The sequence below is a fragment of the Pan paniscus genome, chromosome 2, assembly GCF_029289425.2.
Source record: "Pan paniscus chromosome 2, NHGRI_mPanPan1-v2.0_pri, whole genome shotgun sequence".
NCBI lineage: Eukaryota > Metazoa > Chordata > Mammalia > Primates > Hominidae > Pan > Pan paniscus.
The window spans coordinates 3,048,699-3,076,053 of NC_085926.1; the positions used below are offsets into that span (position 1 = coordinate 3,048,699).

Below are 27,355 nucleotides of genomic sequence, written 5' to 3' on the forward strand. Positions count from 1 at the left end.
TAGTCACCTCATGGCCTAATTATCTCTTAAAGGTTCACCTGTTAATACTGTTAAAATGGCGAATTTCAACATGAGTTTTGGAGAGGACAAGCATCCAAAGCATAGCAACCAGTGTGGCCATAGCTTCCAGTTTTTCAGTAGAACCCACAAATTTTTGATGTTTAATTTCTCGGTTTTTAAATGTTCACATCTAACTCAAAAAACATAACACTATGACAGCCAAACAAATAATATATGCAGGCTGGTTATGACCCATGGGCCACTAGTTTTTTACTGTCTAACTCCCTTGGTTTGTGTTCCCAAAGACAGATGCCAGAGAGGGAAAGCAATTTGCCCAGAGCCCTACAGGTGGTAGCCAAGGTAGTCGTCGTTAAAAATCCAGGTTCTGAGGCCGGGCGCGGTGGCTCACACCTGTAATCCCAGCACTTTGGGAGGCCGAGGTGGGGGGATCACCTGAGGTCAGGAGTTTGAGACCAGCCTGACCAACATGGAGAAACCCCGTCTCTGCTAAAAATATAAAATCAGCAGGGCATGGTGGCACATGCCTGTAATGTTAGCTACTTGGGAGGCTGAGGCAGAAGAATTGCTTGAACCCGGGAGGCGGAGGTTGTAGTGAGCTGAGGTCACACCATCGCACTCTAGCCTGGGCAATAAGAGTGAAACTCCGTCTCAAAAAAAAAAAAAAAAAAAAAAATCCAGGCTCTGGAGCCAGACTGCCTAGGTTTGAATGCAGGATCCGCCACTTACCAGTCATGAGACCGGGCGATTGCTTAACATCTCCACATCTCAAGTTCTCATCTTTGAAATCAGAATAACAACATTGCCTTCCTTAAGAGGTTATCCACAATCCACGTAAGCATTTAGAACAAGCTTGTCCAGCCCACAGCCCACAGGCTACATGTGGCCCAACACAAATTCACAAACTTTCTTAAAACATTGTAAGATGTTTTTTGCAATTTTTTAAAAGTCCATCAGCTATCATTAGCGTTAGTGTATTTTATGTGTGGCCCAAGACAATTTTTCTTCTTCCAGTGTGGTCCAGGGAAGCCAGAAGATTGGACACCCCTGATTTAGAACATACGGTGTTCAGACATTAAATAGTGGAAGTAGTCTATAATATTTGCTGCTATTATCATTATTCCCACAAATCCATTCTTTCCCCTTGTCTTCCACCCTAGATTATATCAAATGCAAGCACAGCCTTCAATCAGCTCAAGCAAGTGTTTGGTGTAAATAAAGGCTTTACAGGACTTTATTTGGGTTCTGCTGCAGTCCCTAATATTGCAAGACTGATAAGCAGTGCTGATAAAAGTGCTGCTTTTTCCTGGAAGTGTTTCTTTTGGATTTATATTTGAAACAAGTTGAATCCTCTGAGCTCTTGCAAGGACCAGAGGTAAATCAAAGCAGCAATTTATTCCTCAAAGCCAGATGTGACCTTGCATCCCATCAGCCCATTCTCCTGGAGGGCCGTGATGAGAAGCTTTGACACTCCTGAATGTGCCTGAGGATTTATCTGTGCCTAATCATCAGCAAGGGGATGCTGGGTCTGATACAACTGATGCTGCGGAGAAGAAGGGGACACTTATGAATCTTTCTACCTTAAGGAAATTGTGTTTTCCACCTGGTGTTAGAGAGATATAAATTAAGGTGATGAAATGCCAGGGAACAGATGGGTTCTAAACCAGTCTAAGGGAATTTTATGAATTTCGCTTGTGTCTGGTTTTGTCTTGAGACACAAGAGTGACCTTATGTCTGTAGCCTCAGCAGATCAGAATTTATAAGGGATCTTAGGGAAGGATGAGCTAATCTCGTGCTTCTCAACGCATGATCCCTGGACCATCAGCACTGGCATTAGCTGGAAACTTGTCAGAAATGCAGATTTTCAGGTCCCATCCCAGAACTAATCACAAACTCCAGGAATGGGGCCCAGCAATTTGTGTTCTAACAAGTTCTCCAGGTGATTCTGTTCACGCTTGAATTTGAGAACTACTCATCTAATTCATCTAATCATGATGCCTATCCCATATTAACATCTCCTGATGATCTTTTAGAAAACAACTACAGCCTGGATCCCACCTCTGTGCAGTCTTAGGCAGGCTAGAGTGGAACTGGAGCGGGGTTTCTGACCTCCTCACAGTCAACACTTTGAGCTAGAGAGTTCTTTGTTGCGGGGCTGCTCTGTGCATTGTAGACTGTTCAGCAGCATCCCTGGTCTCTCTATCCACTACAACAGGAGGACATGTTTTGACAAACATGTCTGCAGACATTGCCAGATACCTCCCTGTGAGGCAAAATTGCTCCCCTGCCCCTCCCACCCTGTTGAAAACCACTGAGCTACAGCATAAGTATTTTACAAGCACCCAATGGTTCTAACATGCAGCCAGGAGCAAAAACCACTGACCTCATCCAACCCTATCTTTTTGTCAGGGGAAACTACAGACGATGAGCTTTAGTGGTTCTATAGGTAAAGGCACACTTTCCCAGACCTGTATATTTTGTTCCTGATTGGAGTAAATCCAATCACGGCAGGCAATCCCAGGTAAGTGAATGTGTTTTTAGGAGGCTAGTTTGCCACCTCATCAAATGAATCCACCTCCAAACTCAGAACCCATGGGGGGCCCAAGATGAAAACAGGACTGTTGCAAGCTGCAGATATGTCCAGGGTGACAATGGTTGCCTCTTTGCTACCTAACCCCATAAAGTGGGGTTCCAGAGGAAAGGAATGGGAGGTTACTACTCTTGCCTTTCCGATATCTTCTCCCTGTGCTGAAATGTCCTGTCTCTAAGAGTCATGATCATAACTTATTGTGCCTGGCTTGTGCTCTAACCTTTGCCATGTATGTTCTCTGATTATCTTTAAGCCTTCAGAGATACTATTTCTTACATGCTTCCTCTAAGCTAGGCCATCACCAGATTCAAACCTTGTGCAATCTTTTTTATTTTTATTTTTTAATTTTATATTTTTGAGACAGTCTTGCTCTGTCGCCCAGGCTGGAGTGCAGTGGCTTGATCTCGGCTCACTGCAACCTCCGCCTCCCGGGTGCAAGCAATTCTCCTGCCTCAGCCTCTGGAGTAGCTGGGATTACAGGTGTGTGCCATCATGTCTGGCTAATTTTTGTATTTTTTGTAGAGACAGGGTTTCGCCATGTTGGTCAGGCTGGTCTCAAACTCCTGGCCTCAAGTGAGTCACCCACCTTGGCCTCCCAAAGTGCTGACACTATAGGCATGGGCCACTGCACCCAGCCTCCTTGTGCAATCTTGAAAACACACTCCAGAAGACTGGGTATTATTGTCCCCATTTTACAGATGACTGAAGTGAGGCTCTGAAAGGTGAAGTGGCCTGTGATCCCACAGTGGCCAAGTTTATTCTGATGCCAAAGCCCCTATGTATAACTAAGCACTGTACATCCTTAAGGAGCTACTCATATTTTCCACTTTCCCAAGAGTGTCAACTGAGCCTCCGAGAGGCTAGGCAGTAGGTAGAATCACGTTGCTGATGCCCCTGATATAATATCCTTTCAGCTCTTTCCTTGGAATAAAATGGTAGCTGCAGTGATGGCCCTCACTGCAAATGAGCCTTCCAAATGCAAGTGGGCAGCCAGACAACCTCTACATCCCTGCATTTTGCTCGTGCCCAGAGGTGAGAACAAATGAATGCTCCATATTTGGGACCTTTGTGAAGACGGCAGGTGACACCTGTTCTTTCTGTATTGGCAGGTCTTGTACAGATGGAACAGACAAAGCAGCACATCTGTCATTGAAACAAATAAAACATCGGTGGAGCTTTCTTTGCCTTTCGATGAAGATTATATAATAGAAATTAAGCCATTCAGCGACGGAGGAGATGGCAGCAGCAGTGAACAAATTCGAATTCCAAAGATATCAAGTGAGAATGCCTTTTTTTCTCCCTTTTCTCCTGCCTGTCTTATCTTATCAGCGTTCCAGATGAGTCAGGGCTTGAAAGACATTCAGCCTGCAAAAGCAGACTTAAAATAGAAATGGAGAACACTACCCCCCTTCTCCAGATGTTTGCTGGCCATAGGCAGTTTCATGCAAAAATCAGTTTGCCCGTGTTGACAGATCTACTCAGTTGCTAATCAAAAATCAGATTAAAGCAGACCCGAATTAGTCACTAAGGTTTTTCCGTGTCAACCTGTGTAGTTTGCATTGCATCTATTGTAGCCCCAGAATTACAGTTTAGAAAGTGAAAAGCATGACTCAGTCAGAAGGAACAAGGACAAGCATTGTTAAGTATGCCGTAGCAGTTTTTCTCCAGTGAAACAGTGTATGCAGTTCAGTATCTTGGAAATATTTGGAATTTACTACTTATTTTCAATGGGTATATGCAACATGTGCATCAATGTGTATGTCTCTCTATAGTCGAGATTATCTTCACTTTCAAATGTTGTTGAATAGCATGGGAGAATAGCATATTCTTTTTGAGCAAATACATTCAATTCTGTTTTTACAAATACCATGTTTGTAAGTATCTTAACAGCATGATATTTTTTGTTGTTCTGTGTGATCTCATTTATTTAAAGAAAAAAAAACAAAATAGCCAAATCCGTGGAGACAGAAGTGAGGCTAGTGATTGGCAGTGGCTGGTCAGTGGGGAATGGGGGTTCAGGTACTGGGTCTTCATTTGGGGTGACACAAAAGTTATGGAGCTTGAGAGTGGTGCTGGTTGCACAACACTGGAGTATACTTAGTACCACTGATTTGTACATTTTAAATGAGTTAAAATGCTAATTTTGTTATGTGTATTTTACAGCAATAAAAAAAAGACTGTGGTTAGATATCTAAGTGTAGACTTTCACAGGCTTTCAGATTTCAGTCTGGAGATTAGGGGAGCAGTGAAGGCTGGAGGTATAAATTTTCAAGACATTGGTAAAAAGATGATATTTTAAATTATGGACAAAATCCTCACCACCATCCTGACTTTTAGCCATGTGACATCCCTCTGCTAAGGGGTGATATGCCAGTGTTTCTGGATGGAGTTTTTATTTACTGCATCTTTTTTGCATACAAACACAAAAGGCATTTTTGTCGTAAAAGGGGGACAATTGGATTCTATACTTTACCAAACAAAGCCTCTAACTTCTATCGAAAGGGAGCTAGATTTTTGGTGAGATGTGGAAGTAAAATCTCCAGGCCACGAAAATACGAGATTGGGGCTTATCTGTCTCGCTTCATTAAAAATCTGACTTTATACTTCATACTTTCTTATCATTGCAGGGATTGACATTTTTAGGTAGACTGATGATTCCTGGTTTTATTCATTACAAAAACATATATTAAGCAATTATATTGGTGTAATTATTAGATAACAAGGAAGTGACTGTGAACCAAACATGATCTGTTTCAAAAGATTTTTCATCATGTTGGTCAAAGAGACCTTACAAGATTGAAGAACCCCCGAATGACGGTTGATAGCTTCTTACTATGAAAAGTGTAAGACTCATAAGAAAATTTAAAAAAGGATTGAGGCTATTTTGTTTGCAGAAAAGGGGTAGATTTAGACAGACATGGGTTTGAACCCCAGTTTAGCCATTTACTAGCTGGGTGATCTTAGATAAGTCACTTTATTTCTCTGGGTGCAAATTACCGCCATCTGTTAAGCGAGGTAATAATAATACCTGGCCTTCATCCAGTTTTTGCAAGATTTAAGTGTCATATTCATCTGTGCCCAGCAGAAAGATAGAGTTCAAAAGGGAGCAGCAATTTTCATTTTGTTGAATCATCGACATAGCATGCTGTTTATCAGTATTGTTACTAGTAATATTGAAGTTTCTTCTCACATTAGATGGGAACATCCTTATTTTACAAATGCTTTGACAGAGGTACGGGGCTGTCCTATACCCTACTCCCAGGTTCGTATCTTGATAGTCACAGAACTGATATTTAAAAGCCATTAAGACCTTGATCATCATTTCCAGTAGAATCCATGCAGTTCTGCTGTTTCAAAAAGCCCCGTGGCCCCTCTTGCCTTTGAAGCCGGGATGGGGCTGTTTTGAGTGAATTTGTTCTCTCTTTTCAGATGCCTACGCGAGAGGATCTGGGGCTTCCACTTCGAATGCATGTGCGCTGTCAGCCATCAGTACAATAATGATTTCCCTCACAGCTAGGTCCAGTTTATGACAAAAGTTATCCGAAGGACTTGCTGTTTATAATATAAGCAACATTTAGCTAGTTGTTTTGAAGACACCCAGTACTAAGTAATATTGTTGTTCAAGTACATCTTATTACTGGAATAAAAATGTTTTTTGCTTCTTTAGGAATGGCATTATACAGTACTTCCTCAAAGCAAATCTAGCTTTGTCTGAAGTTTCTTTGGAAACTCTGCAATGCACTGAAGACATCTGTAATATGATGTTACCAAAGCAGTTTACATATGTCCTTATATGCATATTTTTTATTATATATTTAGTGTTTTATAGAATTTTTTAAAGTTAACATATAATGTAGATATTAATTTTTTCCTCGGCTGTAAAATGCTATGGGCAACACAATCATGCAATTATAATTTGAAAATATTTCCTTTAAAGACAGAGTTTGAAACTCATCTTGGTGAATAAATTGCAAATTACTCGTACAGTTTTACAAGGATCTCATGGCAGAACAGCAGAAGACTTGGTCCGTAACTCAAGGCTGTTGTATGCAAACTACTCTTCTAGTGGTTAATGCACTTGACATGTACAGTATGTTTCCCATGCCGTTGTGATTTTGACATGTACAGTATGTTTTCATGCCGTTGTGAATTTTGTTGTTCAACCCAACTTGAGATGGTTTCAGGAATGGCTGCAATCTCAAAAGCTCAATGTACTGCCCATGAGGCACCTTGTGCAATATTCCCATCCCTGAATTTAGCATTGTACAGGAAGATTTTCTTTTCACTCAACTAAGTTAGCATTGTCTTTGTGGTAGCATTATCTTAGACATTAAATTTGAAGTAACATATATCCTGTAGTAACATAGACCAAAAGTTACTATAGTCAACCAAGTCTTTCAAAGGATAAAAGATCATTTTATTATCTTTAACTGTATCTATTTTGAATGTAAATTTAAAAAAAGTAATTCTCTGTCAATGGATTCATAATTTCTTTACAAAATTTCTTATATATAATATGTGTATCTCTGTAATAATAGAGCCCTTCTTTTGAATCAAAATTACATATGGAGTTTGGAAGATTGCTCCTATTTCAACAAATAGTTGCTGCAAGAATTTTTAATATGACTCTATAAAAGATCTTTAGTACAATTGTATGGTTTCTTGATGATTCTGTTTTGCAATAGGTAGCCTAGTTGCTTTATATGCTTTACCTTCTAAGTCTTAAAATCACACATTGGAAAATGACAATATCAACAAAACTGTATTCTTATGAAAAGAACTATTTGTTACAATGGGAAAGGTTTTGTAAGCAAACCCTAGTGGAACAGTGACATAAAAGGCAATGAAATTTTCTATAAACATTTTCTCATGTAAACATGCTGCCACCTTTTCTTTTTTCTCAGAGAACTCAAATTTGCTGTAATTTGTCATTTTTGCTTACAAATAATATAACTTTTCAGCCTTCTAGTTATATTTATCCAATAAAGTCATAATCGGGATTCCATTTGTGTAAAAACTAGGGTGGTAACCGGAAAAAAAATATTGTCAGTATTTCAAGCTGTGTTCCTTTCTTAGTTTGATATGGTTACTTCTATGTTAAAATAAAATTTAAAATCACATGCAAAAAAAAATCAACAAAATAATAAAATGAATGAAAAAAATGACACCCAGGGAGTTCCCAACCCCAGTGTAAATGATATTTATCAGTGATCTAGCATATGTAATCTTTTTTAAAGGTATTGTTAATAAATATTCTGTCATTTGTAAAGATACTTGTCTTTTGGGAGCATTTTTCCTGCCTGCCTGTGAGGGAATTTGTTAGCTTACCTTTGTGCTAGTTATAATTTGGGATCATAGAGGGACTCAAAAGTCTCTACCCAAATCTAGATGACCCAGAGCTTTTCCTTTGGAATTGACAACCCTGAAGCACCATTTCAAATCCTCTTTGGAGGTAGAGAGGGTCCTAATCCACAAGTAAATGTCCTGAAGATGAGACTTGATTAGCTAAGTCTTTTGTATGTTTACTGTAAGTATATCTGTTGTTTCCCTCACCCCCCCATTGCTAAAAGGGTAAGTTCTAAGCTTGAGCATTTAAGACTCTTTTTTTTTTGAGACGGAGTCTCACTCTGTCACCCAGGCTGGAGTGCAATGTTGCGATCTGGGCTCACTGCAACCTCCGCCTCCCAGGTTCAAGCAATTCTCCTGCCTCGGCCTCCCGAGTAGCTGGGATTACAGGCGCCCACCACTACACCGGGCTAATTTTTGTATTTTTAGTAGAGACGAGATTTCACCATGTTAGTCAGGCTGGTCTCAAACACCTGACCTCAGGTGATCTGCCCGCCTCGGCCTCCCAAAGTGCTGGGATTACAGGCTTGAGCCACCACACCCGGCCCTTAAGCCTCTTTTTAATCCAAAACAATTTAACTGTGTATCCAGCCACACTAAGCCCTCCCTGACCCCTGAACACTGCTTGCTTTTGGTCTCACCTCTGTGCCTTTGGTCTTATGGCTGCCCCTTCCTGAAATGCCCTCTCCACCCTTCTCTCCCATTCAGATCCCAGCTGTCCTAGGGTAGCTCCAGCCCCAGTTTGTCTGCAAAGACTTCCCATGCTTCAGTCCTTTATGACATTCTCGCTTGGAATTAGTTGCATCCCCTATCAATGCTGCTCATTTAGTAATTAATCAGATACTACTTTTGGAAATCTCTTGTACTGTTATCTTGCATTTTAATTTAACTCCTGTATTGTTACTTACTTTTTCTTGTATGTATGGCTTGTCTTCCCAACTAGATTGTAAGCTCCTTGAGGGCAGGGACTTTGGTCTTATCTTCCATGTACTCTCCATAGTGCCTAGCACAGTGCCTTGCAATAAATACTCACTGATTAATTGAATGAAGGGGTCTTTGAAGTAGCATTTTGCATCAGTTGCCTGCCTGTGTGCCATAGCAAACCAACCAGGGAAGACTGTGTCATTACTTTCGTTATGTGCTGAAAAGCGTGAAAAGGCCTGGCTTCTAACTTTGTACCTCGAAGAAGTCTTTGACCAATTGGCTTCATCATCGGGTAAATGAGGTCCTGGATTAGTTGAGTCTAACTGAATTGAAGATGTTTTAGAAAGTGCCCCATGAGCACCTCCACCCAAACTTGTCTCATTTGTTGGCTTTCATGGTTGCCTCAGGTAGGGTCCACTGGTTGTAAGCAAAGAAACGACCCTGGGTAACTTGAGCAAACAAAAAGTAAGGAATTAGAATGACACAGGTTACATCATATGAGCCAAGGAAACACTGAAGGACCAAGTCTTGAGGAGAATAAGAACCAGGCCACTCTGTGGGTCCAGACAATGGGAACTTTGGAAAGTCTTTTTGGGGTGCTATTGTGGGGATGAATCAGCTTTCTTTCCAATTTTGACGCCATTATGCTCAATATTCAGATTCCTGGGAAAGTGATCAGTTCCATTTGAGTTCCACAGCCAGAGTACCTTGATCAGACTAAGCCTGTACTCACAGGGGAGGGATAGTTAAAGGAAAACTAAGATGCTGTTTTCCAAAGGTAAGAGAAGAAATGCTGGGTTGGTATAAGTAACAGATTTTCTATGCTTAGCCAGCCAAGGGGACTTTCTTAGGCCCTTAGCCCAAGTAATACACTCAAGTGGAATGACTATATTGCTGCTTGAGATTTTTTTCTGAAGGAGGAGCACTAGGAAAATTTGCTTTGCTTATTTAACCTTTCAAAGTGCTTACTCTTGCCCTCCTTTTTGTGTGTGTAGTCCACTTGTGATTTAACTGTATGAAAGGAAATTCTATTGTGCCAGAGATTTGGATTCTCTCAGTGTACCTACTTTCTATGGAGCCCACACATGCTACATACAAAGCAGCACCTTTCCATGGGCACAGAAGACACGGATGATAAGCTTCATTTCTCAGGTAAGCTCTGAATTCTTCCAGCCTGTGAGGTAGAAGGTGCATAGGCTTTGATATTAAGAAAGAATGATTGTGTTATTCCCACCATCAAAATTGTGGTTGTTTATATCCAGGAGGCAATGTTAAATCCTGATTAACCTTTACCCAGTCTCTTCCACCACCTTGCCTCACTACAAATATGCTCAAAGAATGTTGAGTTATAAAAAGTATACAAATAGCACATAATTAGCAACAAAAATGTCATGCAGTTTTTAATCTAATGTAATCAACCAACAGGTGATTTTTGTTCACTACATTGGATTATCGATGCTACTGTTCTCCTCCGTTAACACTTATAATCAAGAAGTGACTGTTATTTTCCTGTTGTTACAATTTACAAAATGTTCTGGCTAAAAACATTATGTGGCCAACCATAGTGCTTTGAAAGGCAAGCCTTTAAAATCAAGGACTTATATTCAATCTGTGGACATACCCCAGATTTTTCCATTACAAAATGCCAGACACTGAGGCCTTACAAAGGCAGCCTAATACAAAGACTAAGGACGTGGATCCTGGAGTTTGACTGCCTGGGGGGCATTGTAATGATTGGCTACTTATTAGCGAGGATAAAGTTTGTAAAGCTCTAAATGCGTGGCTCTCCAAACAGCGATGATTTTACCGTCTGTTATTGTTCTTTTTCTCCAGGGACTTTACTAGAACCACAGACGTAGGATGTGGATGCTTCTTATCACCAAAATGAGTGGAACTCAGCTGGCACATCCATTATCACCTTTTATTTAAACATGATCACTTCTTAATATAAATTTTAATGTTCGATAATTTTAATCATACAATCAACTAATTCAGACTTAGGCAGTAGGTTCCCATTCAGATGCCAGGTTTTGTACAAAGCCTCCCTCAGCTTCCCCATCTGAAATTGACCTTGCATTTCTCTGACCTCCAGGGGATGGGGTCAGTACCCACTCATGTCAGTCATCCCTTCGTACCTTATATTTAAATCATTTTTGTTGGTGTCTTCCGCCTTATAGTAGACACACAGCACCTCAGCGTTGGCATCTGGGTGTGGTTCCTCATTGTGCTCCCAGGCACAAGGCCTGTGTCACCCCCATCTCAGACCTAGAGGGAGGAGAATATCTGGCCCCGTTACCTGTGATTTCCTCAGGCCCCCTGCCAGAGTGTGATTACTAAGTGCAAGTCAGGCTGCCCATTCTGCAAAGAGGCCCCGTTTCCCCTTGTGCTAAATGGGCCGTGCGGATTAAATGTTCCAGCTCTGCAACTCACCTGCAAACTACAACACTCAACAGAGATCACAGTTTAAACAAAATTGGCCTCTATCCTTTATCACCAGCAGTTATGGGCTATGGTAGATTAGCAGAGCTCTAGTGATATAGATCACATAGAGAGAAAGGTTTTTTTAAAAAAGGTCAACCATATGATCGATCTGAAAGTCTGGAAATTGGAAGGCTGAGCTACTTAAATATAGATGTGATTACATGTGATATCCCCATTCTCTGTAAACTGGCTTTTTGCCACATATCCTTATTGTTAGGAATAACACAAACTATACCAGGAAATACATATGTCCTAGGACTTTAACAAATAGTAATATCTTTAATTTGTTTTTCTAGTTTTCAAAGTGCTTTTCACACTAATAAGGGGAGGACATAGGTTTTTATTCCTTTTTTATTTATGAAATGGAAACAAAGAGGTTATATAAGAAGCCCAAAGTAACACAGACAATTAGAAAGTCAGGGCTGGGCATGGTGGCTCACACCTGTAATCCTAGCACTTTGGGAGACTGAGGTGGGGGGATCACAAGGTCAAGAGTTCGAGACCAGCCTGGCCAACATGGTGAAACCCCATTCCTACTAAAAATACAAAAATTAGCTGGGCATAGTGGCACGTGCTTGTAGTCCCAGTTACCCAGGAGGCTGAGGCAGGAGGATTGCTTGAACCTGGGAGGCAGAGGTTGTAGTGAGCTGAGACTGCCCTACTGCACTCTAGCCTGGGCAACAGAGTGAGACTCTGTCTCAAACAAACAAACAAACAAAAGGACTAGAATTTAGAACATAGACTCATTAGTGCATTTCATACACCTAGAAATAAATACTTAGAGAAAGGACAGGATGGAGTAAGGAACTAGACTCTGAAGTTCAACTAGAGAACATTCTAGGACAAGTAGGCAGGCCAGAGGAAATGGTGAGGTAGAAGGGTGAGATGTCTGAGATTCAGATGCTGGAGGTGGAGAAGTTCTGAGTGCTGGCCAGGCCCAGGGCACAGCCATCTGGAGGAATGGGATAGGATAGGTCCCTGGAGAGGGTTTTAGTTATTCAGCAAGGGACTATTGGCAGCCCTCTCTGTACCAGGCACTATTCTGGGCATAGAAGAATGATGTGGCATTCAGATGTGTGTGAGGAAGCCAAGGCACCAGTAACAGTATTTTGTCACAATACAGAGAAATGCAATGATAATAATAATAGTAAACAGTGATTATGCTTATAATATGTGCCAGACTCAGTGCAAATCAACCTACTGATTTAGTTACCATTTATTATTCCTATTTTATACACAGAGGATTGAGGTTGACAGGTTCACATTTGTCCCTGATCACACAGTTGATCAGAGAGACCAGGAATTGAAATGCTGGTGGCTTGGGTTTAAGGCCCTACTCCAAAACATTAGATGTCTCTATCTGTAAATAGATGATACATAAACAATAAGGTAGATAGATAGATAAATAGACAGATAGATACGGTTCCCATATAGCAACAAGAAGGAAAGGCAGTCATGAGCTTCAGGCTGCTCTAAAGTGGCTCAGCTTCTCTGCTTCTCTTTCCTTGACTGCAAATGTTTTTTGCATGTTCGTTGTCCTTGACTTCAGGTGTCTTAGAGCTGTTTCTTTAAACTCCGGCTACCCTGCAAGATCAGGATTACCTGATAAAATAGGAGAGGACCTGTTAAACTTGGATTTCAGATTTTAAAAAAAAGTTATGCTTCTTTAGTATAAGTATGCCCCATGTGATATTTATTTGAAATTCAACTTTAACTGAGCGTCTTATTTTTATTTGCTAAATCTGGCAACCTGACACCAGGAGGTCTTCATTACTCCCATTGAAGTAATTAATTTGTAATTCAAAATTTCAGGGTCTTGCCGATGTGTTGTCAGATCTCTGAAGGTCAATGGCTCTGAAGGTGAGACATGAAGTTTGCTGTTTTCAGTTCTGTTTCGTTTGCTGAACTCTCCTTCCCACTTTTCCTTGGATGGTGTGAGGATCGGATGTGTGTGTGTCCAGAGAGACAGGGCTGGTGGGTGAAGTTCCTCTTAGAGCTGGCAGAGAAGAGGTTTTGTTTTTTTTTGTTTGTTTTTTGAGACGGAATTTTGCTCTTGTTGCCCAGGCTAGAGTGTAATGGCGCAATCTCGGCTCACTGCAACCTCCGCCTCCTGGGTTCAAGTGATTCTCCTGCCTCAGCGTCCTGAGTAGCTGGGATTACAAGCATGCGCCGCCACGCCTGGCTAATTTTGTATTTTTAGTAGAGACGGGTTTCTCCATGTTGGTCAGGCTGGTCTCGAACCCCTGATCTCAGGTGATCCACCCGCCTTGGCTTCTCAAAGTGCTGAGATGACAGGCGTGAGGCAGTGCACCCAGCCCAGAAAAGAGTTTTAAGACAAGGGGATCTTTCCCCAGCAAAGGCCCACATTATGTGGCAAGAAGGTGTTAAAGCAGGTGGAAGGGATTCCAGAAATATTCTGAAAGGTTAAAAAAATGGGCTTGTTGCCAAGAACATAAGCCACAGCACAGCTAGTTGGAAAACTATGTAGTGGACGCATCATTTATCAACTGCAGTGTTGGGACCAAATATCTGAGACCAAACAACTGGCAGTTAGAATTGGTCCAGTTGTTCCTCTTGAATTTAGTGGTTAACAAATAAGATATTGAGTGCATACTATGTGTCAAGCACTTGCTGGGCACTGGAGAAACTGAGATAAATAGGGTTAAGGCTTCCCTCATGGTTCACTGAAGGAGACAGAAATACACTTATTGAAGGATGGTGTGAATAGTGTGACAGATAAAGGTATGAACAGAATGCTGGACCTGTGTTTCTTGCAAAACCTACTTATAATGAGGTTAAGTTCAGTCAAACACAATTTTTTTTACCATTGATCCCCCAGGATAGAATATTTTTATTTGATTAAACATGATTATTTTCCCAAATTGGTTGCTTTTCTTAAAAAAAAGAAAAACACATTCATAAATATTTTGAATCCATTAAGCCATGTGTAAATATTGGCCCTCTGGGAAAATCTAGCTCATTGCCCGCTTTTTTTGTAAATAAAGATTTATTGCAACATAGCCATGCTGATTTATAGATTGCCTATGGCCACTTCTGTGCTATCACGGAAGAACTGAGCGGCTGCCACAAAGACCATATGGTCCTCAAAGCTGAAAATATTTACTATCTAGCCGTTTAAGAAGAGTTTGCTGGCTCATGCCTGTAATTCCAACACTTTGGGAGGCCAAGGGCTGGATGATCACTTGAGCCCAGTAGTTCAAGACCAGCCTGGGCAACATGGGAGACCCTGTGTCTACAAAAAAATTTTATAAATTAGCTGGGCATGGTGGCACAGCCATGTGGTCCCAGCTACTCGAGAGGCTGAGGTGGGAGGATCATTTGAGCCCGGGAGGTCGAGGCTGGAGTGAACGGTGATCACAGCACTGCACTCCAGCCTTTCCAGCCTGGGTGAGACAGGAGACCCTGTATTTAAAAAACAAAAACAAACAAACAAAAAAAAGGCAGCAGCAGCTTGCCGACCTTTAAACTACGACAGCAGTACTTTATTGCTGATTTCGTTCTTGCAATTTTCCCCTCAGGTTTCTGTGTTCTTCCAGTGTATTACTTGGCAGGGACACATCTTTGCTTTTAATTTTAATAAATGAAACAAACCTAATAAAACACCTTCAAGTTGAAAAGAGTCCGCTAGAACTTTAAAATCATGCACACGGGCCATGTGGGCGGCTTTGTGTTGCTCCTGACAACCAACAACGCAGATGTCTGCTGAGAGCCAAACGGTGGGTGGTGCCGGCCGGGGAGGTGCCCTGGGAGCTCGGGGGAGCCCGGGTGTTGGCGGCGGCTGAGGCGGAGGCAGCGTTTCCGAGACGAGCATCACACCAACTGTGAGTTTTTTTTTATTTTTTATTTTTTATTATACTTTAAGTTTTAGGGTACATGTGCACAATGTGCAGGTTTGTTACATATGTATACATGTGCCATGCTGGTGCGCTGCACCCACTAACTCGTCATCTAGCATTAGGTATATCTCCCAATGCTATCCCTCCCCCCTCCCCCCACCCCACCACAGTCCCCAGAGTGTGATATTCCCCTTCCTGTGTCCATGTGATCTCATTGTTCAATTCCCACCTATGAGTGAGAATATGCGGTGTTTGGTTTTTTGTTCTTGCGATAGTTTACTGAGAATGATGGTTTCCAATTTCATCCATGTCCCTACAAAGGATATGAACTCATCATTTTTTATGGCTGCATAGTATTCCATGGTGTATATGTGCCAGTTTTTACTACTTCATTAATTTCAGCTCCAGTGACGATTTAACTTCTGCTATAACCACACAGCTTTAATAAATGAACCTACCATTAGAACATAGTTCTTTAGACTCTATATTGTTTTCCGTTCTTTTAAATATTTAATAAGCTCACTTCCTTTTCCTTCGTCTGGTTACTCAACCAGCAGTCAGTTCCTCCTTGGGGCTTATGGACACAAAGATAAGTCAGACACTGCTCTTGGCCTCAGAGTGTCTGCACTGGAAACGAGACAGAGCATTGTTAGAGTCCAGGCCGGGCGCCGTGGCTCACGCCTGTAATCCCAGCACTTTGGGAGGCCGAGGCGGGTGGATCACGAGGTCAGGAGATCGAGACCACCCTGGCCAACATGGCGAAAACCCGTCTCTGCTAAAAATGTAAAAATTAACTGGCTGTGGTGGCACGTGCCTGTAGGCCCAGCTACTGGGGAGGCTGAGGCAGGAGAATGGCTTGAGACCGGGAGGCGGCGGTTGCAGTGAACCGAGATCGCGCCACTGTACTCCAGCCTGGGCGACAGGGTCAGACTCTGTCTCAACATAAATAAATAAATGAAAGTCCAATCACTGATAGAATTAAACAAAAGGAACATAGAGGGACACTTAATTCAAACTGGAAGTTGAGCAAAGATTTTCAGGTGGCAAAGAGCCCAGACTTAGAAGATAAATCAAAATGTCAACAAAATGAAAAGAGGTTGAAAAGGCTTTTTCCACCAGAGAAAGTTTCGGCAGAGGCATGGAGTGATGCAGTAGCATGGAGCTACAGGGAAATAATCAGCACATTGGTGAGAATGGAGGTAGGAGTATTTGGGTATGTGCTTGGAGAGCTAGTAAGGAGCTGAGTCATAGTGGACTTTGCCTTAAAAGGAGCTTTAACTTGAAGGTGACGGGCAGTTATATAGGCACATGTGCCTTTTACATTGATCCTTCAAAGGGAGGAAATACTGGAGACCATGAGTTCAGTTCAGAGGCTACTGTAACAGTCCTAGCTGAGAGATGGAGGAAGACAATGGTGGGGACAGAGAAGGGGAATATTTAGGGGAAAAATGAGAAAGGTACCCACCCCTCTTTAATTGCAGACTTAGACAATTCACTGTCATTTATGTTTAATATTTCTCATTCTGAAACATATTTATATTCACATCTATTACCTACAAAACAGGAAATAAGCATGATTGTCTTTCAGTACAATACAAAATTCCAAACGAAGGAATGGTTTTGAAAAAATTTGCACCCTGGTACTCAATTTGAAGGATGTAGAAGCAGGAATAGCTACAGTCCTTAGGCTAGCACCAAGTCCTATTCTAATTAGGGTTTTCACCTTTACTTGTGCCATCAGAGATTGTTTTCAGTTCTCTGTTCTCACTTCCAGATATCTACTTTTTCTTTAACAAATTAGCACCTCGGGCTTATTAATTCCACCAGCAGATGGTCCTGACACATAGAAGTCTCACCATGAAAACGTTTGGATTTTTAATCAGGATGTTCTTGGCCCACGTGGATTCTTCCCCAGCCTGCATGAATAGCTTGAGGTCTGAGGCATTTCAATGAGGCTCAGGTGGTCGGGCTGTTGGCAAATGTGACCTTCACCCTCCAGTCTCCCCAGCACTCCCCCATGCTGCACGCAGTGAATTCCAAATGCCAAGGAAAGAAATTGGGCTAAAAATCCCTATTGGAACGGATATCTTGGAAAAGCATGTTTGTTCTGATCCCATGGCCGTGGAGGCTCTAGGAGAAAAGTGACTCTCTACCCTAGTGAGAGATGGCAAGAGATGGGAGCCAATATCATGACTTTACCTTACTTCAACCTGCTGCTGATGGGGTTTACTGTTAAGTGAATTTCAAACTCTGACTTGCTATGACAAGGCTGGTGAGAACAGTATAGACCACTCACAGTGAGCCACTTCTGAAATGCCTCTTACACAGCAATTTATACATAACCATTTAGACACTTTGGCAGCAAAAACATCCAGGTCGCAGTAGCCCAGTGGTTAGGCACATGTGTCTCCCGGTTGCTTCTAACTAACCACATTCTCATTAGATACCCAGCTTCCTCCCCGTGTCATTACTGTAGGCCTTGAGGATCTCTGCCAAATACTGTTCAGTCTAACCTATATACAAGGTGCCGTATCAGGGCTGACAGAGGGTTTAAGAAACATTTATATTTTCTTAAGTCAGATACTGTCCTAGACACTGCAGATAAAAAGACATATTTGACACAAGCTCCATCCTCCTGGAAGCCGCAGTCTAGGGGAGGCCTCCCAGCTGTTAATGGTATATTCTACAATGCAGTAGCTCCAACACGGGCATGAGGCCCAGAATGAGAATCCAGAGGCAGGATGAACCAACTCTGCTTTTGAAGGCTTCATGGAAGAAGTGATGATGGTTACGGGTTCCCAAAGAATGACTATGAGTTGCACAGGGCAAGAAGGGAGGAAGGAGTTCCCAATCCACCAAGGAGGCCAATGGGCTACTTTGTGTTGCTCCTGAAACACATATACCAAGGGCCAGATAATGGTACCAGCTCAGGGAAGTGTGGCAAGGAGCTCCACAGAGCCCAGGTGATCTACGGCTGCTGAGTGGAGGGAGGAGTCTGAAGTGGGCACCACACCAAGCACTGAAGAGCTGGCCACATTTGTGGTGGGGGAAGCTCCCTGCTTCTGTTCCTGCCTCCTAAGCAGAGGCAGTTTCCACAATGCCAACTGTCTAGGCTCTGGTTTGAAAGAGGTCAGACAGGGTGCTCCAAGCCTCCCCAAAAGGACAGTTTTCTGGGGACAGGCCTTTTCTGTCACTTCTTCCTTCAGCGGCTGATTTTCAAATTTTGGTATTCATAAGACTCTCCTGGAGCAGCAGTTCTCCGAGGGTGTCCTGGAGACCAGCAGCATGAGCATCACCTGAGAACTTGTTAGAAATGCAGCTTTTCAGACCCCACCCAGACCTATTCAATTAGAGACTCTAAGAATGGAGCCCACTCCTCTGTGTCTTAAGGAGCCCTCCAGGCGCCTCTGATTCTGACCTAAGGTGTTCATTAAAAATACAGTTTCCTGGCCAGGAATGGTGGTTCATGCCTGTAATCCCAGTACTTTGGAAGCCTGAGGCCGGTGTATCGCTTGAGCCCAGGAGTTCGAGATGAACCTAGACAGCATGGCAAAACCCCAGCTTTACAAAAAATAATACAAAAAAGAGCTGGGCATGGTGTTATGCACCTGTAGTCCCAGCTACTTGGGAGGCTGAGGGAAGAGGATGGCTTGAGCCCAGGACAGGGAGGTTGTAGTGAGCTAAGATCACATCACTACACTCTAGCCTGAGTGACAGAACAAGACTGTCTCCACCGCCCACCCCACAAAAAAAAAAAAAAAAAAAAAACAGGTTTGAGATTCTGAATCATTTGAGTGACCAAACGTTTTAAACATTTTGCCAACTATTGCAGCACCTCCATGGGCGTTGCCTTCTCAGCCACACCCCTAAGCAGGCCTCAGCTTTCCCTGACACTCCTCTGCACATTTCTGGGGTCACTTTTACCTGAGCCTGGTATTCAACTCCTCACTATGCCATTTCCTATCAACTTCTCTGAACCTTAGTAACTGCAACTATAAAATGGGACAGTAATACCGATTACTATAAGACAGTGCAGGCTTGTCAAGATTCAAGATGTTTCTGTGCCTATTACCCAGGGTTCAACCCTCTGCTAGTTACAGTGGATAATTACAGGTTAGTTAAGAAAACAAACCTGGAAATATATGGTAGTCAGTGTGTCCCCACCGATGGATCAAAACTGACTAAAACACCTCCAGAAAGCATTTAAAGAGTGTGCCAGGTGGGGATTCTGGGCACTGTTACCTCCTTTCTAGGCCTTCAGCTTCTTGACCAAGGGCCATGTGGAATCAGCACTGTTTGGGTTCCTTCCTCTTGCCCACCTCTGCCCAGGACACACCTGTGCTTGGTTCCACCTGCAGTTCACCACCCGTCACAAAGGCCTCCAATCTGGATGCAGACTCATATACGAAGATGTTAGGAAGAAGAATTTCTGTGTATATTGGGATATTTGATGGGATGGCCTTGTAGAAACCTTTCCAAACTTGAGAGACTAGGGTTGATCTGGCATTACTTGACCAACAAGTTGTTCTGAAGTCTTTGGCAGCAAACATCTCTTCAGAAAGTTCATTCTTGATTCAGTGGTCCCTTTCATGATTGAATTATGCTCAATGACTTTCTCAGCACATTTCCAGAATATTAAGGCTTCCTTCAAGAATATAATATTTGAACAAAATCTGTCCTCTCTTTTAATATGGGGTGATATCTTAGGTCTATTATGCTTTTAAATTAGTTGGTTTCAAATGATGTATCCTGGATCAGGCCTCTGGAGCTTGAGATAATTTCTCTCTCTCTCTCTCTCTCTCATACACACACATACAAAATCTACCTAGAAAAAGATCATTCTAGAATGTAGGGGGGTGAGGAATTTGTGGCTCTCACTTGCTATAGAAAGGACAGTCTTGAATCCAAGTTCATGATTCACTCCAGGCTGGTGCAAAATGCTTTCTTCCTCAGATGGTAGCTGAGTGCTACAACTGGCAGCTTAAACAGCCAAATGGGCACAGCCAGAAGTAAATGCAGCTGGATGTTAGCCTTAAAAGCTGTCTCTTGTGCATGAAAAGTCTGAGGTGAGTCAAGCAAATTGCAAAGATTGGCAGGTGAGGAGGTGCTACCCTGTACGGCGTGGGGAGAAAAAACATGGCAAAATGCTTGAATGAATCAACTTCCCTGCTGTAGGTGAGGCGATTTTGATGAAGCATCCATACTTTTAAGAGATACAAGACTGGTGTGTCTGGGTGTATTTCTTCGCAGCTAAATTGAGTGTTGCCTAAATTCTGAACACCTCTTAGCCAAGAGCCAGCATCCCTGTTCTTTTCACTGAGGCACGTGTGTGTGAGTTCATCAGAGGATGCCACAGTGACAGTCAAAACACAGAATCCTCCAGGGTCTCAACTCCAATCTTCTCTATATAATAGATGACTTCAATTTCCGTCTCACTGGACCCAGCTTTCTGCAAAACAAATCATCTTTCCTTAGATGTCGTTTAGAGAACTTTTGGGTTCTTTGAAATCTTTACAATTGGCTTTAAGTCTATTATTTTTTTAATAAAAATAGTAAATGTTCACAAAGAAGATGTGAAAAATAAAGTGGGAAGAATAAGGAAATACCTAGCCATACACCTATCTCCCAAACACAGCCCACTGCTTCTCCTAAGCCTTTCTTTCTAGGCATAATGTTTTCTTTAGACTTACTTGAAGTCATATTATGGATACACATCTTTTTTTTTTTTTTTTTTAGACAGAGTCTCACTCTGTCACCCTGGCTGGAGTACAGTGGCATGATGTCGGCTCACTGCAACCTCCACCTCCCAGGTTCAAGTGATCCTCCTGCCTCAGCCTCCCAAGTAGCTGGGACTACAAGTACACACCACCATGCCCGGCTAATTTTTGTATTTTTAGTAGAAACGGGGTTTCACCATGTTGGCCAGGTTGGTCTCGAACTCTTGACCTTGTGATCCCCCCGCCTCGGCCTCTCAAAATGCTGGGATTACAGGCATGAGCCACCACGCCTGGCCGGATACACATCTTTAAAAATTGATTTCTTTCTCTCTGACATCACTGATTGTAAATTACATTGTTAAATGTGCTTTGGCGGCATCACTTTTGATAGCTTCATCATATTCCTTCCATAATTTACTACAGTATCCCCCTAACTTTGGACAGTTCTGACCCATTTTGGCTATAATGAATAATGCTGATAATAGTTGGAAAATTGGTAACAAAAAATAAAATTGCCTGTAAGAGTTCCTATTCCTTTATCTCATTTACTCATCCAAAATATTTTTTACTAACCGCTCCACACTAGCCGCAGTGCCGCGTCTCGGGAATTCACTGATGCACACAGCAGGCATGGCTCCTGCCTTTATCCATTTTACTGTTAATAGTTTATGGGCAACTTAATTGGAGGAGGAACTCTCTCTTGGCCATTGTAGAAACAAGGAACAGCTGGAAACCAGTCTCATAAATTGAAAGCTCAGGCCAGGTGGCGTGGCTCATGCCTGTAATCCCAACACTTTGGGAGGCTGAAGCAGGCGCATAGCTTGAGCCCAGGAGTTGGAGACCAGCCTGGTGAGACCTTGTCTCTATAAAAAATGTCTAAATAAGTAAATTATCAGAAAACTCAGGATGTGATTTTTTAGAATAAGCCTTTCTTTTTGACTGCTAAAGGCCAACTTTCTTCCTTCACAGTGTGTGTGTGTGTGTGTGTGTATTTTTTTTTTCCTTTTTTTTTTTTTTTTTGGCAAGCTCTGGCTCCATCACCCAAGCTGCAGTGCAGTGGCACAATCTCAGCTCACTGCCACCTCCACCTCCTGGGCTCAAGCCATCTTCCCACCTCAGCCTCCCGAGTAGCTGGGACTACAGGTGTGCACCACCGTGCCTGAGTAATTTTTGTATTTTTTGCAGAGATGGGGTTTTGCCATGTTGGCCAGGCTGGTTTCAAACTTGTGAGCTCAAATGATCTGCCCATTTTGGCCTCTCAAAGTGCTGGGATTACAGGCATGAGCCACTGTGTCCGGCCCTTCACTTATGTCTAAATTTCTAACTAACTGAGGTCTAAATTTCTAACTGAGGTCTGAACAAGCAAAAACTTGCTTCTAGGGTGGCAGAGCTCCTCTAAGTCCTGGGACTTTGGGCACCCACCCCAAGCTCAGAGGTGCACATTACCATGAAAAGCAGAGGGTTTCCTTTCCCACTAGCCAAACATTTCCCAGTGGCCACTGCCCATAGCACCAATGTGCCCTCTTGTCACCCTTGTAGCACAGCCTCTGAGAATGGGTTGGATGGCTTTTGTCCTTGGAGGTGAAGGCTGTGCACGGCCTCATGGGGCCCAGCTGTAGGCAGCTCTGCACTGGCTCTCATCCCCTCTCAGGTGGAGAATTTAGGTCATAGAGCCCACAGCACCAGGCAGTACTTCATTTCTCCCATTCTATGTGCTCTTTCTTTCTTCTCTCAGGCTCTAACTGCTTTGTTTTTATGTGAAACTCTGCAATGTGAGAAGAGAATAAGTTGTCCTGAGAAGCCAGGCGCTGAGTGCCGTCATTCATCCTCTGCTTATTCTGAAACCAGCTTGTCTGCCCCAAGTTGTTATTTTACACACATGACTTGATTTTAATTAACAACAAATCACAACCTTATACAATAAGCTTTTATACCAGTTTATTTCACCAACTTCGGAATATTAAAGGAAATCTTTTGGGGCTCTCTAGGGAAATTAGATACCAGCATTAAGATGTTCCATTAAGAGGCCAGGACAAATGACTTCAGTTGGCTGCTTAAACTAGATGTGGGCTGGGTGCAGTGGCTCATGCCTGTAATCCCAGCACTTTGGGAAGGCTGGATCACTTGAGGTCAGGAGTTCAAGACCAGCCTGGCCAACATGGCGTAACACTGTCTCTACTAAAAATACAAAAATTAGCTGGGCGTGGTGGCGGGCACCTGTAATCCCAGCTATATGGGAGGCTGAGGCAGGAGAATCACTTAAACACGGGAGGTGGAGGTTGCAGTGAGCCGAGATTGTTCCACTGCACTCCAGCTTGGGTGACAAAGCGAGACTCCATCTCAAACAAACAAACAAAACCAGATGTGGTTACTCAGGGGTGAGTGTGCTAGAGCAAGGAGGGACTGGCAGCACACATCCAGAACAGGCACCAAAGCTCCACCTTGGGGCCCACTCTTCTTCCCAAAGAACTCAGTGAACAAGAGCAGATGCGCCATTCCCCTGATAAAGGAGAACACAAAGATCCAACCATGGGCAGAATGATTCTTTTGCCAGCCTCCATTCTCTACTTCAGTCAGCTAGTAACTGTAACTGTCTATATATCCTTCCAATACCCAAACTGCAAATGCTAAGGAAAGTTCACCACTTATTGAAATTAATCATTTTGGTGAGTTTTTCCACGAACCCTTTCTTTTCCCTACAACCAGTCACCAGGTGGTTCATCCAATCATGAGTTACTTCATTTGAGAGAAACCTAAATTTGCTAAGAAAACTGTTTGATCTAAATCAAGGGTTGGCAAACTACAGCCGTGGGCCAAATCTGGCTTGTTGCCTGTTTTTGAAAATGAAGTTTTATTGGAGCACAGCCATGCTCATTCATTAGCACATTTTCTGCGGCGACTTTCACACTACAGTGGCAGAGTTGAAGAGTTGAGACAGAAACCATTTGTCCCTCAAATATTTACTACCTGGCCCTTTACAGAAAAAGTTTCTTGAGCCCTGATCTAAATAACCGTTCACCTTAAGGATAAATTTGACAAAGTGCAATAATGATACACTGAAAAATCACAAACCATTGCTGAGAGAAGGTAAAGAAAACCTAAATAAATGGAGTGATATGCTATGTTTATAGATAAGACTTAGGATGTCACTTTTCCCCAAATTAACTTACAACTCAACACAATCTCACCCCAAATCCCAGCTACCTTTTTTTGTAGAAAATTATCAGCTGAATCTAAGATGTATATGAAAATGCAGAGGACCTAGAATAACCAAAACAACTTTTTAAAAAATCACTTTTGGAGGCCTTACACAAATGGTCTCGTGGTTTACGATAAAGCTACAGTAATCAAGACAGTATTGTATTGGCATAAAGATAGACAAATAGATCAATAAAACCAAACAGATAGTCCATAAATAGAACCAATGACATACAGCAACTAATTTCCTACAGAAATGCCAAGAAAATTCACTGGGGAAAGGATGATTCACTTCAACAAATGATGCTGGAACAACTGGAGAGCCATAGCTCAGTGACCACTGGGCTGAACCTAAGCGCTCTGAATGGTGAACAGGCCTAAGAAAATGCATATTGGGTAAAATAATTTGCCTTTTCTATGGTCTTTTTTATACTAAAGAGCTAAAGTTCCCTCTGAAAATTCTGTATTAACTAAGATATTCATGTGGAAACATGGAGTCTTAAAACATTAGAGCTAAGCAGAACATTGTACAATCTCATCTGTGTCCCTTATTATACCAGAAAGAAATTCAGAACTCAGAGGGTTGAAGAGATTGTCCAAAGTCAGTTAAGGGATGGCTGATATGAAATTAAAATTTAAGTCTAACTGTCAAGAACACTTATAACTCAGTACCTTTCCAATATGTCAGAACAGTAATGAACGTGCATAATAAAACAATCAGGCAAGCAGGCATGGTGGCATGCTTCTGCAGTCCCAGCTACTTGGGAGGCTGAGGTGGGAGGATCGCTTAGACCCAGGTGTTTGAGACCAGCCTGGGCAACATAGCAAGACCCCATCTCTTAAAAAATACAAACAACTGAATCAGCCAAAGAACAGAATGACTGAAGCAACAGAAATGCTCCTGGCCGTCTGAGTAAAAACCCTGCCTTATAATATAGAAAACTAAGAACCGAATGACAGCTCCCAGGGGACTCAACCCTGGACACATATGGCATATCATAAGAACTTTCAACATTACCTCATAGTTAGTGGTTACAAAGAGATCTTTGATATTACTTTTTGGTGCTGGAATTGGTGGAAACAACTTGATCCATAAATGACATCTGAAAACAGAGTAAAGAAGGAATTAGGTGAGCATGAGTATACCTTTTGTCTCTAAATATCTACTCTAAAAATTGACCTGGTTAATTCTAGAACCTGCTGTTTTGTAAATTCAAAATCTTTACGTACCAAGACTTCCACAATTATAGTTGAAGACTTTGTGGGTACCGCAAGCCTCTGCTGTGGCCCTGAGTCATCCAGGGAAGACCAAATGGAAACTGCTTTGTGTCAGTGGGTGTTACAAGGCCTAATATCTGAAAACGAACTGTATATTTCAAGTGGGTGGTGCTGATTGAAGCATTCCTTCCTCAATTATGTTTACTCACAGAGTTTACTTACTTTTTTTTTTTTTTTGGTCTTGCTCTGTCACCCAGGCTGGAGTGCAGTGGCGCCATCATGGCTTATTGCAATCTCCACCTCTCGGGCTCAAGCAATTCTCCTGCCTCAGCCTCCTGAGTAGCTGGGACTACAGGCACATGCCACTGCGCTCAGCTAATTTTTGTATTTTTTGTAGAGACAGGGTTTCACCATGTTGCCCAGGCTGGTCTCGAACTCTCGACCTCAAGTGATCCTCCAGCCTCAGCCTCCCAAAGTGCTGAGATTACAGGCGTGAGTCACCATCCCCAGCTGAGTTTACTTTCTTTTCATCTCCTTTGTACTGCCTTCCCCCAAACTGTAGATGCCACCCGAATATAACGTTTATAATAGTAAAGCTGTTTAATATAAAAGTCTTTTGTTTTTTTGAGACAGAGTCTCGCTCTGTCCCCCAGGCTGGAGCGCAATGGTACAATCTTGGCTCACTGCAGCCTCCAACTCCCAGGTTCAAGTGATTCTCTTGCCTCAGCCTTCCAAGTAGCTGGGAATACAGGCGCATACCACCACGCCCAGCTAATTTTTTGTATTTTTAGTAGAGACGGGGTTTCACCACATCAGCCAGGATGGTCTCGATCTCCTGACCTCATGGTCCACCCGCTGTGGCCTCCCAAAGTGCTGGGATTACAGGCGTGAGCCCCCGCACTCGGCCCTTATAAAACTCCTTTTCTAAATTATGAAAGGGCCAAGACAAAACATGTTTTTAAGCCTCCTAAAAGGTCTTGTGCCTTACTGAATGCTAAAATGGGTAAGGGATACTTATGGGCCATTTGTGGACTCTAGGATAGGACACCAGATCCACATAGGATTTCTAGAATCTGTGTTTGACCTAATAGCCATCAGCCACTCAGGGGCCTGGTGACTTGATAGCTGAGGATGATGACATGCAGGCATTGTGGTGATTTTAGCCTTCCTGAGCTGTGAAAAGCCTATACTGGCAGCTTACCCTAGACAGCCAAGGACCGAGAGGAAGACTGAGAAGGAATCAAAAGAAACCCGCAAGTAGAAACTTTCACAGAAATTAAAAGCTGTCGACAACTTCAGGTAGGAGTGAGTGATAGCCGAGGGCTGCATTGTGCTCTGTCCAACTTCTGTAAATCACCTCTGGACGTTTCCACTGTTGATTTGGCCTACACTCATCTTGGACAGGTCATCCAGGCACAAAAATGCCACAAATTTTACCTGATAATAAGAACCCTCTGCCTACCGGATGCATGGTAAGCCTGTAAAAATGCAGTACTCAAACCCCACTGCAAGCACGCAAATGTAAAGAACACTTACATTTTACAGATAAGCGAGAGAATTAACAAGATGAAGCAGATGGTTGCCATAATCACAATGAGAAACCACTCTCTCAAGGGCTTGTGTTCATCATTTCCTGGTGAAAAACAAAAAAGAAACAAAAAAATATAAAGTCCAAGTTAGAAGCAGCAGGTAAAAGAAATGATGAGGCTTGGGTCATCAGACAGCTCAGGTTTGAGTTGCCGGTGCTGGGTGGTGTTGGGCAAGTAGCTTAACTTCCCTGAGCCTAAGATTTCTCATCTGTAAAAGAAGGTAACAGCCATCTCACAAAGTTGATATAGGCTGAGATGAAATGATGGCAGTGAGGCCACTATTATTCTTAAAGAATGATTTATTCAATCAATCAGCAAATATTTATGGCATTCATTCCATGTACTGTGCCACTTGGATCTTGGAGCTTATCTGTTTTTGGTACGTAGTAAGGTTTTTAGATAGAAAATCCACAAAAA

At 42.5% G+C, this 27,355-nt stretch overlaps 2 protein-coding genes across 8 annotated transcripts in view; one reads left to right on the top strand and one right to left on the bottom strand.

Annotated features, from left to right (window-relative positions):
* The window catches only part of LOC100989577 (contactin-4), a 960,081-nt gene extending 952,204 nt beyond the window's left edge, over nt 1-7,877 (top strand). For all 7 annotated transcript variants that reach the window (XM_034955676.3, XM_063602085.1, XM_034955675.3 and 4 more), the window contains 2 exons: nt 3,718-3,886; nt 6,038-7,877. In XM_034955676.3, the coding sequence (XP_034811567.1) occupies nt 3,718-3,886; nt 6,038-6,138 (270 nt within the window). In that variant the 3' untranslated portion in view covers nt 6,139-7,877. The remainder of the gene's footprint in view (nt 1-3,717; nt 3,887-6,037) is intronic.
* Nucleotides 7,878-14,301: 6,424 nt separating this feature from the next.
* Nucleotides 14,302-27,355, bottom strand: part of IL5RA (interleukin 5 receptor subunit alpha) — a 40,992-nt gene continuing 27,938 nt past the window's right edge. Inside the window, exons 8-10 of the mRNA XM_055109471.2 lie at nt 26,886-26,982; nt 25,150-25,234; nt 14,302-20,665 (exon numbers count right to left, since the gene is read on the bottom strand). Coding sequence (XP_054965446.1) covers nt 20,579-20,665; nt 25,150-25,234; nt 26,886-26,982 — 269 coding nt within the window. The 3' untranslated portion in view covers nt 14,302-20,578. The remainder of the gene's footprint in view (nt 20,666-25,149; nt 25,235-26,885; nt 26,983-27,355) is intronic.